Source organism: Impatiens glandulifera, chromosome 3, assembly GCF_907164915.1.
Source record: "Impatiens glandulifera chromosome 3, dImpGla2.1, whole genome shotgun sequence".
Classification (NCBI taxonomy): domain Eukaryota; kingdom Viridiplantae; phylum Streptophyta; class Magnoliopsida; order Ericales; family Balsaminaceae; genus Impatiens; species Impatiens glandulifera.
Window position 1 is genome coordinate 53662500 of NC_061864.1, and position 12069 is coordinate 53674568.

At 30.0% G+C, this 12069-nt stretch overlaps 1 protein-coding gene across 2 annotated transcripts; it reads right to left on the reverse strand.

Annotated features, from left to right (window-relative positions):
- Positions 1-490: 490 nt before the first annotated feature.
- LOC124929349 (protein SEMI-ROLLED LEAF 2) lies at positions 491-7554 on the reverse strand. Of its 2 annotated transcripts, XM_047469692.1 has the most exons (20): positions 7283-7552; positions 7001-7141; positions 6845-6919; positions 6646-6761; positions 6457-6571; positions 5785-5913; positions 5652-5699; positions 5227-5432; positions 4838-5034; positions 4369-4652; positions 4137-4286; positions 3070-3435; positions 2840-2992; positions 2200-2278; positions 1994-2103; positions 1736-1927; positions 1358-1498; positions 1127-1261; positions 833-1021; positions 491-740 (listed from the first exon to the last, which is right to left on the reverse strand). In XM_047469692.1, exons 2-20 carry the CDS (start codon positions 7133-7135, stop codon positions 618-620), a joined length of 2943 nt encoding a protein of 980 aa, XP_047325648.1. In that variant the 5' UTR covers positions 7136-7141; positions 7283-7552; the 3' UTR covers positions 491-617. The 2 variants fall into 2 exon arrangements, with proteins under 2 accessions (XP_047325648.1, XP_047325647.1); XM_047469691.1 differs by having other exon boundaries at positions 1736-2103; positions 7283-7554.
- Between the last annotated feature and the right edge of the window lie 4515 nt (positions 7555-12069).

Below are 12069 nucleotides of genomic sequence, written 5' to 3' on the forward strand. Positions count from 1 at the left end.
TTATAGTTGTCGTCCTCATTTCTATCCTCACTACTAATTGATCAATTGCTGTATGATCCAATTTGAATTGTTTTTAATATGATAGGTCTGGTATATGATTTTAATATAATAAAAGCCCATTTCTTAAAATTTATTCAAAAACTAAACTATTTATTTATTTAAATTTTCAATTAATATTCATATTATTTAACTGGTTAAATATTAGATTTTTATTATTATATAAAATATTATACTTTTAATTATTTTTAGATTATTGTTGAATACTTTATTTGTTAAATAATTTAAATATTTTATTCTCTTTATCTTTTAATTATTGTTTAGTCTTTTAATCAACAAGACAAAATCTTTAAATTTGATAATTGTGTCTTTATTCAATAAAATAAATTATGTAAATACAGTATAACCAACATAATAAAACCATATTAATACATTATCCCGCCTACAAATATATCCGTAGTTAAATTTAATTAAAAAACATCAAAATGCTTAATTTCATATTCAAAATCCACACAAAGAAACTAAAGAAGATTAGAGTACAACATACAAGAAACCTAAACCTAAAGATCCGAATAAGTGGTGTCTTCTGCAATACAAATACATACAATAATGGCTACATTCTAGAATCTGGCTGCTCTGAGGAAGTTATCAAACGGGCTAGCTGGCGGGAGCCTCAGAGCCAACCACGGTTCTGCTGGCTGCCCACTCTCCCTTTCGTCGTCGTCATCACCACCGTCGCTCATCTAGATCCAACCAACAAAATATCAGTCACCAAATAGTAAAAACTACATTTCTTTTCTTGTTTTTTATATGTAAGTTAGAAACTAGGGATTACCTTCATAGATTCCGAGTTTGTATTTGAAGATAAAGTTGTCGAGTAGTGATTGCTTTCATAGGACAACCAACTACACAGCTTTTGCCTTGAACATGTGCCGAAAGTCTCACATTGGTTAGCCATTATGCTGTATGGAAGTGGGGAAGTTGAAACAGATGATCCAGCCACGTGACCTGCAACTTCAAGTGCCTACCCCCACAAAAGCAAACAACCATTTAAGTGCAAATTGGCATGGATTGAGGTTATTTGAATGATGATCAGATAAAGGGTTATTTGGATTAAACAAAGCCTAACCGATTCCAAAAGCTGCCCAACGCCAATGACATGAGACGTCAAAGGGGATACAGGCAATTTGGGAATGAAGCGAGAAAGATCAGTAACAGAGGATTCACTCTGTGCGTCATCAATTGCGGAATTTGTTGCAAAATCCTGCAAAAATTAACACCATTTTTGGGTTTCTCAATTGCTAAACTAAGAACAGAAAAGTTTTAAAGAAAAAAATTATGAAGATTTTAGAAACCATACCATGTCAGAAGACAGAGATTCACTAGAATTCATAATATCCTCAAGGTAACTAAAATCAACCAAGGAATGTGGACCAAACACGAAAGCATCGTCGGGTGTGAAGGCCTCCAAAAGTTGTCCAACGAGATCACTTACCTCCAGCTTAAGGAGGTAACAACAAAAGACTTTTTAGCTTAAAATGTATAAACATAAAGATCGTGCCCCATCTAGAAACACTTCATGTTTATGGATCCAAATGAGAAATCATCAATGAATTTTTGAATATGTTCTAAACGTGATCTCATCTGAATCCACATCGACATGAAATATCTGATAGAAAAAAGTGTTTATAAATGGGGGGACATCAATCAATCAATCAATGAACCTACAAAACCATACCTCAAATGTGCATGACAAGCTCTGAGCTATTGCATTCACAAGAACCTCGTCTGAATCACATAATTTATCTCCTAATTCAGATAACGAAGCCAAAGCTACTTGATTATCAGCATCAGAGCCAAATTTCTTCAGATTTGCTCGAGGCTTCAAGTATAGTTGGTAATCACCACTGATGCCAACATACGGATCAATCTGTACCGTAGACACAGGTTGAGTGCCACAATAGAAAGAAAAATATGCAAGAATTTCAAAACTCACATCAGATTCCACCAAAGGCAAGTCAGAAATCTGATAATTTTTTGCTGCAAACATCAACATTGCAGTTGATAATACAAGAACAAGTCTTCTGTATGACGGAGACCAAGTATCTGCAAACAACCAAGTTCCAAATAATGTTTAGAACATTCGAAGTTTTCTCCATCTTTATGATAACCGCTCTTAAAGGAAAATCATTGCTTACTTACCATAGTTAGGGTCCAGTGCCATGTTCCTAAGTGACAGAGGAAGTTGAAAGAAGCGAACAACTAAATTGTTATTTGGACTCTGCAATTTTTGCAACATGTAAAGTATGTTAAAGAATGAATGATTACAAGTACAAACGGAAAAAAAACTTTTTCAACTCAATACAAATATCCGTTTACAGGCTTACAGCTTGTGTTTATGAAATCTGGAAGGAGAGAAATGCAAGATTTATTGGTTCCAAACATAGAAACGAGAAAGTAGTTTGAAAGGAGATTCAAGAATGTGCAATTACTCAAAATGGAATATGGAACAAATTTGCTAACTCCACTCAAAGTTTGTTACTTTGCATGAAATGGGGTATCAACGATTCAAAAATGTTGCTTAACTAGCTTTGTTGCATGAGTTTAGTTTCTAGTGTTTTCTTTTATTTGAGAAATGTAACTAGGCAATAATAGTTTTTATTTATTTGTGCACAACATTTATTTTCTTTTCTTTATTAATAAAAGGTTCATCCTTTTCTCGAAAAAAAAAGAGAGTAGTTTGTGGGTATTTTCCAAAAAAGAAAAGAAAAGTAGTTTGTTGGTTCCCTTTAGAGAAATAGGGTTTATGAAAGAAGAACAGCAATACTAGATAGTTTGTTACCTTAAGCCGCACTGAAATAAGCGTTAAGCAGAAAGAGTGAGCAATGGCTTCAATGTTTGAAGGAAGATTATCTGGACAGTTAGCTTGTACCCAGAAGGCAGACAATAACTGGGCTATCTGGTCTTCATTAAATTTCATAACAGATGGTCCCCCCTGTGGCCAATCGTGTAAAAAATCAATAACAAGTAACAATAGTCAAAAACATAAACGGTAGCGAATCTACAACCAACCTCAGTCGAGTTAGTCATTCCGCTAGTCTTGTCAACAATTGAACTTAGTTTGAGAAAACTAGGCGAACTTCTATGAGCTCGACCGTTCTTCCATTCCTCCTCGGCAGATTCAATGTCCTTATTAGAATCATCTTGGGTTGTTATCCCTTGTTTCTCGATTTTGGTTCCATCTGTTTCTTTGCGAAGCCTTTCGAGAAGAACGGTGACGGAGGCATATGCAGATGTTTCGTGTGATTGCCATTTCTTTGTATGATTGGAGTTCGGGATGATTAGAGCAGAAAATATTTGATGAGCGCCCGCACATACTTGAGGGTCTGGATGTAACATCGCTTTCAGAAGTTGAACAAGAAGTGCTTCGGGAAAAACCTGTAGAATGTCATTGTGTTTTATCAACAAAATTCAGAATGCCAAACGATCAGATAAATATCTAGTTCAAATTTAACTTGGTACAACTACAAATTAATGGTGCCCTTAAACAAAGGATCAATATCAAGGAAAATTTTCTTTCAAATCTATTTAGTGCAAGTTTGCAGCATGCACTTATGAAATTGGAAGGAAAGGAACTCAATAGCTTTTGGGAGCACGAATGAAACAACAAAGAAATATGGAAAGAGGTCCAAGAATATGTTATTGTTCAAAGTGGAATCAGGAGCAAAATAGCAAACTTGTTCCAAAATGAGTCATTATGCAATAACTTGAGTATTGTCCTTCAAAGATGATGATGTGAAGAAAGGAGATTGAAGAAAAAAAAATGCTAAATACAAAATCATTGTGGATGTAATTAGAAGTTATAGTTTCCTTTTCAAATGTTCTAAAATGTTCATTTGTGCCAATTTTAATAAAAGGAATTTCCTTCTCTAAAGAAAAAAAGTTGACAAATTCTCGGTAAGATCTAGAAACAAGTACAAATTTATTATAAGAAAATGGAAACACTTTCTAAAAACCCGCCACTAAATTTCTGAATCTGTGTTCGAAAGCTCTGTTTCCAAACATGATCTCATCTGAATTCACATCCAGATACGATATCTCACAGAAAAGTGTTTCCAAATGAGCCATGATCAGCATACCTGCTGAGAAAGTAAGTTGGAAGACACCAAAGAAAACGTGTGAGCAAGAATGATCATAGATCCTATGGTAGATCGGGCCACATCTCTAACGGATGGGAGTTTCTCCATAGTTAACGCCATCATGTCAAAGAGAGGCCGTGCATCAACAATCTAAACACCAAATGAAAAGGTGTCAAGTCATCCATGCTACAACAAAACTAACAGAAGATAAATGAAATGTACTTATTTTTACCCCTTTGGCAGTCTCCAGCAAGCAATTTTCAATAGCATTCTGCAGTGTGATATTCATGTTTAGTTCTTGCTCTCCAACAGAGTCAGACGTTGCTTGAAGACTCTTTCTCAAATGCCTACAGAGATCGCTGACAAATCCAATATCGGTTATCACACCCTCAGATCTGATTTGCTGAACCAAACCAGTGGCGATTTGGATTATATTCGACTTAATTTGTGGATCGTGGTAAACATTTTTGTGGTCCAAGTGATGAACAAGAAGAGCTAGAACTAATTGCCTACTCACTGAAATCAAAATTAAACAAAAAAGAAAGTCAGCAATATTCTAAGCATCCATATTAAATTTTCATTTGGAAACACTTATTATTTTTTAAAACGTAGAAACTAAATTAGTTAGAGATCAAAAAATTATTTTTGTACATATGCAGAAACAATAAGTGTTTCTAAATGGAATCTGTACAGAAAGTCACCTGTATTATCTGTAAAATAGCACATGTCAGACAAAACCGTCGTAGACAAACTCTGACGAGGAATCCACTGTCGTTTAGTATCTAAGCAAACGAATATCGGGTCTAGTACCCGACGCATTGTTGAACTTTCTTTCGCCAATTCCACCATTCTTTGTATGCATATCTGTGCCCATACTTTAGGATCCTCAATCTCCTCCCTACAATAGATAACAACAAACATTTGACCCATTTGAAAACACTTATTGCTTTTTGTATTTTGAGATCCAGAAACATTTGAAAACTAAATTCAGTCAGATACATATTCAAAATTTTCTTTTTGTTTCCATTATTTAAAAAGTAGAATTAAAGGGAAGGATTTCTTTTTTACATTTGAATAATCGCAAAATAACCTGGTTAAAAGGGAAGCATCTTTCTTTTCAGGTCGAAGTCTGGTGATTATAGAGCTAGTGATCATCAACTCACTACCAGCCACACCGCCATTCCTTGCTTCACATCTCACAACCTCATCCACCCAATTGTGATGTGGTTCACCTTTTTCATCGTCATTTTCACTTTGCGTATTTGGCTCATAGTTATCCAAAGTGACAGACACAATCTACAACATGAAACGAACCTCACATCGAATTCCATAAAGAAAACAAGCAGAAATGAGAAAACAACAACAATAATAATAATAAATAAATAAATAAAGTCCTAAAGGTCTCAGGTTTGATTCTCACTAAAAACGTTTTGTTGGAAGTGGGGGTTAGTGATAGTTTCCTTCATGGATAAACCCTGGTTTAAATTTTTGTTAACAAATACAAGAAAAATGTACCTCGTCAAGATCATCAAAAACATATGAGAACTCCACCATGAACCACATCTGCAAGAACATACAAGGGGAAACAAATAAGTAGGCCGACTTCCACTAATATGAATAATCGAGAAGTGGAATCAAATAGAATTACCATTGCTGAAAGGCATTGCATGCTTGAGGCTCTCAAGCTGCATTTTTCACTATCTTGCCCAGTCTCACGAGCTAGCATACATACTTTTTGAACCATGTTCTCGATATTATGGGTGTAAGTTCCATCCACCTGTTTAACATAGATGTGGATGCAATAACAATTTTGAAAAGTTAGCATTAACAAGAAACACCACATTTAATTGAGCTTGTCTTATGTAAAGAGTGGTTATTTAGGTAAAATGACCAAATTTTCTTAATATTGAACATTTTAAAATACTATAAAGAATAAAGTAAGGTAGATGATTTGGTGGATAATGGGATAGTAAATCCAAATAAACCAGATCATACAAGCCATAGATTTTTTGAAAAGCAAAAATCCCCTAATCAACATAAATAAACACAATCATTTCAGCGAAAAAACTCAAATGTAACAGTGAGACCTGAAAAGAATGAGGATATAGGAAAATGATAGAAAAACGTAAAAACTAGACCTCTAATCCAGAATCTACATCAAATGAAAATGAGTGAACACAAACTCCTCTAATCAACCGATCATGGTCTTTTTTCATAGACAAGATATTAAAATCAAGAACATTGCAACAGAAAAGAGTGCTTCCAACTATTTCTTGAGCATGAATAAGCTTGACATTTATCTATAAGACTATAACATTACCTGACTATAAATGAACCTGGTTAGGGTTTGGCAACCAATTATCCTTACAACATTTTGTTTAGGGCTATCCAAGAGTTGGGTTACAACATTCAGCAAACTGACAACAAAATACACCCTGACAAAAAAAGATAATTAATATGAATATTCAATAGTTTTTTAAGTGTAAAATTCCAAATAAAGATGACTTACATTTGCTCTCTACACATGGAAATTAACTTGTTATAAGTTTCCCCAACAATGGTAATAAATTTAACATGATCATTTCGCAGTTCCTTATAACACCTTTCTTCAAGATATTCTGCAATCTATGAAATAATACAAACAGATCCATTGAATGTGTAATTCAAATAATGGGTGCAAGGACTAATGGGCTTAAAAAAAGAACTACCTTTGGAATTCTAAAAGGATTTTTGGCTGCATATTCACAAAGCTTGACGATCTTCCTCTCATTTGGAAGCTCATCCTGCATAATCAGAGTCATTCAAACTAGCAGTGTCAGTAAAATGAACAAGAAACGAGTCATATATACAAAAAAAACTCTCACATTTGATTTGGGGAAAATTTCAGCCAGTAATTTCTTGTAGCGTTTGACGGGTTGTCGAGATCTTGACCTAAGTGCAGGGCAGCATATACACATACTCTCGCAAGCTGGGAATATCTTCCTTGAAATTACACCCATAGTTTACTGTTCGTACAAAGGGATCAAGAGAAATGGACTAAATGTAAGAGATGAATCACGTTTAGGAATTGGTACGACATGAATTAGAAGTTTGAAAATAGAAACCCAGGAAGAAGATGAAGTAAAAACAGGCAAAGGGTATCGTACCTTGGCCTGGGAGGACAGATCGAAGAAGAAGCCGGAGATTACTATGTTCTTTCTTTTGGGTGGATTGATTTGTTCAGTAAGAAATCATCATGATGGTGGAGATCCTGAAGAGTAAAGACTGTAGGATCTAGGAGGGTTCAGAGGAAGAAGAAGAAGAAGATGGAAGCTTTTAGTTTGAGAGAAAACTGAAGAAACTAGCATGGGGGTTTTGGAAAATGGGAAGGCACGACTGAACTAGACTACTCAATATACACTGTAGATCACGTGGACTGATGAATCTTATACTGTTGTGTGTGAGAGAGAAAAAGGTGGGTTCTTTTTCGTGCTTTGATGTCAGAAGACTCAAATTTCTACCTTTTTCATTTAAATTGTCTTCCCACCTTCTTCTTCTTCAAATTTAGTTCTTTTTTGAATGGATCATTTTGAACTCACAATCATCTTTGTTTTCATCAATTTTGTTATGATTATGTCTATTCAAAAACATACAATAATAATATGATTCTAATTTGAATGTCAAAATTTCTATTCGTTTAAGAAAGTGATATTTTTTTTGGTTTTTTAAAGTTTTTTGTTTAAAAAGAATAAGATAAAAGTTTAAAAGAAATTATTATTTTTGGTTAATGTATTAAAATATTTTTATATTTTTTTTTTCTTTTTTAGGAGTTAGATAAAAAAAATAATTTTGTTATTTTAATAGACAACAAATAATTGACCAAATTGTCAAATTGAGGAGTAAATTTGAAGTGTTTTTTCAAACTTCACATCTTAAGGTCGGTTTGAAATGGGTTATTTGAATAACTTAGAAAGAGAAAAAAATAATGATGGTGGATGATTTTTAGAATGTGATGATTATTTTTAGTAAAAAAAACTTAAAGGGTGTTGATATATATAAATAAAATAAAAAATAATAATTTAAATATAGAGTGTTATTTTGGTTAATAAAATGAGTGATGTGTTTGATTATAAGTGATTGATTAGAAAGTTGATTTTGTATTGAGTTTTTTTTTAAACATTGGTCAAAACTGTTTTAACGGTTTTAAAGTTTTAAACGCAGTTAACATTATTTATGTATATTTATAAATAAATAAATAAATATATATAAAACGCATTTAACATTATTTATGTATATTTATAAATAAATAAATAAAATATATATGTCACTAATTTAAGTCATGGTGAAATAAAGATTTCTAAAATTGTTACTTTTTCGGGGTGAAATCACTATTACTATCATGTTTGTCAAATTAATCATGATTTTAGTTTTTTAAATTGAATTTAGTGTTTTTAGTTTGTCAAGTTTGGGTTATTATAATTACAAAATTGTTAATTCCATTTAAGGCGGTAATTTAGTTTTGTTTAGGTAGTATTAGAATTTGCTATTGATTTGGGTAGTTAGAATTTGCAACTGAGCTGGTTACTTTTGTTAACTAAAAATTAGGCTAAAGATTAGTATTTAAAGTTAAAAATAAATACATTTACAAAATGTTCAAGGTTGGTAAAGTTTAAGGTTTGTATAATTTTTTTTATCTCGTTGTTATTAGTTGAGTTGAATCAGGGTGTGACGTTAAGGTGTCATGATAATTTTTCTTAATATATTCATAACTTTTTCAAATGAACTCTTATTAATTTTGAAATGATTTAATATGATTTTTTGTGTGTCACTCAAACGCAATCACAATATAGATTCATCCTTGAGTTTAGTGTGTATTGTAATTGTGGTATATTAGGTTAGATGTCGACTATCTTAAGAGAAACTTTATACATTGGAAGAAGATTTGTAGGATATTCAAACGACAATGTAATATATTGATTTAGTTTTCTTATTAAAAAAATTAATCTTTGATCTTCATTCCTTTATTCTACATCTTGTTATTAATAAAAATGAGATTGTTGTTTCTATGATTTTGTGAATCCTCGAGTTCTTCAACTTTTCACAAAATTGAAATATTTGCGCACAATATATAACAATCTTCTTGTGTCTATTGATGAGAACAAGTCCGTCAAGATTTTACGATCAAATAAAATATTGCAGTAATGAAGTCCAAGAAAAACACAAACTAAAGAAATGGAAGATATTTATTGTCATACTAGTTTACATTTGAAATAAAAACAACTATTTTTGAGGCTGTATTTTGGGGAAAATATTTATTGATACTTACATAGTTACATGTAATTTGTTTAGTCATATATTATATGCAACAATTTTGCACTCTTTGCACATAGTCATAGCATGCTAAGAGAAAATATTAAAGTTTAATGACTATTATACCCTCTTAAAAGATGAAATAAAAAAATGAGAAAACAAATATTAAAGGTATTTTAATGGATAAAATAAATAATGTTATAATGAACTAAGCAACTCTACCCTCATCATTTGACTAATAAACTTCTATTATCTTTAGAACACTTGATTTGCATGTCTTGACAATATTTGTCTTGTTTGATTAAAAAGTTCTAATCTAATGATAATAATGATTAAAACTACAAACAAATTAGAGTTCATCCAACAAAAAATATTTGTAGATACTATTTTTTTTTTTAAAATTTTAAATTCTAAGAGACCAAACTTTCTTCAAACAATATTTTGGTATCAAGTCATTCCAAAAGATAAAATTAATTAATTTAAGATAAAATTAATTTAATTTAATTTGAGATAATTGTCCTATTAATTAGTATTTCACATATTTCGTGCCTTATTTATTTATGAAAAATGATAGAGAGCGCGACTTGAGACAGCGACTGGGAGAGCGATGCCTACGTGGGTTGACATGTGGAACATTCTCTCTCCTATTATTAATTATTTTCTCTCTCTTATTATTAATTATTTTCTCTCTCTTATTAATCGTGAGAATAAAAATATTAAATAAACATTTATTTATAATTTATTTATAAGTAATAAAACTAAAATATATTAATAAGTCAATAAAAAAAATAATTAAAAAAAGAAAAAAAAAGTCATAAAAAATATTTGATAAATAAAATAATTGAAAAGTCATAAAAATAAAATAAAAATAAAAGAGATAAATTCATAATATCACTAATCAGTTATATTAATTAGGTTTAGGGTTTAGAATTTAGTATTTAGGATTTAAGTTTTAGAGTTTAGAGTTTAGAGTTTAGGGTTTAGGGTTTAGGATTTAGGATTTAGGGTTTAATAAAAGAGAGAAATTATTTAATAAAAGGAGAGAGAAATTAATTAATAAGAGGAGAGATAATATTCTACAAAACGTGTTTTAATTATTATTATATTTTTATTTATTTATTAATTCCACCTGTCAACCCACGTAGGCATCGCTGTCCCAGTCGCTGTCTCAGAGTCGCTGTCTCAGAGTTGCGCTCTCTATCATTCCTCTTTATTTATATATGGAGAAGTGATAGAGAGAGAATTTGAAAAAGGGAATGAGGGAGGACATGATGTGTCACTGCGCGATTAGAAAAAAGATAAAAAGTGAGAAGAGAGAAGAGAGAGAAATTTTGTTATTTTTTTGGCTAATCAAATTACGGCAAATCATTTTCTCCCCCATTTCTTCCTCAAATTCTCTTTTCCAATCATTTCTATGTTTAGAATTTTAAAATAATTTTATTAATTAAATAAATAATTTAATTTAAATAAATATAATTTAATTCAAATAAATATAAATTCACAATAAATTTTTGATGTTAATGTATAAAATTAAATGTCAAAGTCTATAAATATTATAAGACTAAGAAGGACCATTATTGAATTAAAATTAATGATATGGGGAGCAAAATATTTATAGTACATCACCTTATAAATAAGATGTATATTATTTTCTCTATATTCTATTTAAAATTGTAAATGTCACCCACTCATTTAATATTTTTTCTTTCTTCAAACTTTATTATTAAAAAAACACTTAATAATTTCCCTCTTTAATTTTTATTTAATAATTTCTCTTTCCTCAAACTTTATTATTAAAAAAACACTTAATAATTTCCTCGTACATGCCATGCCGCAGTTATAAATTGTACAATCTAATTAAAGAATCCAATGAAATAAACTTACAAAAATATTATACATTCATATAGTTTAAAAGTGTATCATCAAATCTACTTTTATATAATATAATCGAAACAAATTGTACTTAATCATCTTCACTTAATCATCTTCACTTAATCATCTTCCAGTAGTTTTCACGAATCATTCAATTAATTATTTCTCTAATCTATTAAATTAATTATTAACTTAATATATATATAATTAATTAAATTAATAGATGAGAGAAATAATTAATTGAATTAAAACAATAATAATAATTTTTTATTTAATTTTTTATTCTCTTATATATATTTATTAAATATAATATATATATATATATATATTATTTGAATTATTCATTAAGAATGTTATTATTTTGAAAAATATAATATATATTTTTAAATATATATATTTATATATTTTGTTATTTGATTTATTTATTCTCCTTATTATTATTTTTAAAAAGTTATAAATTAATAAATTAATTAGAAAAATATATAAATATATATTTATAAATTAATAGATAAAGAGAGAAATTATTAATAGAGAAGAGATAAATTATAAATAATAAAAACAAATGTTAATAAAGATAAAAGAAAAAAATAAATATTTTAAATTATACTTAGTCAAATCTAATCATCATTTCATATCCTACCATTTCCCTACGAATATTATTACTCATTGAATTAATTAATTCTTAAATTAATTTATTGTAATGATTTAATTTGCAAAGCTAAATATATTCTCTCATTTTTATTACAAATATCATTACTCATTGAATTAATTA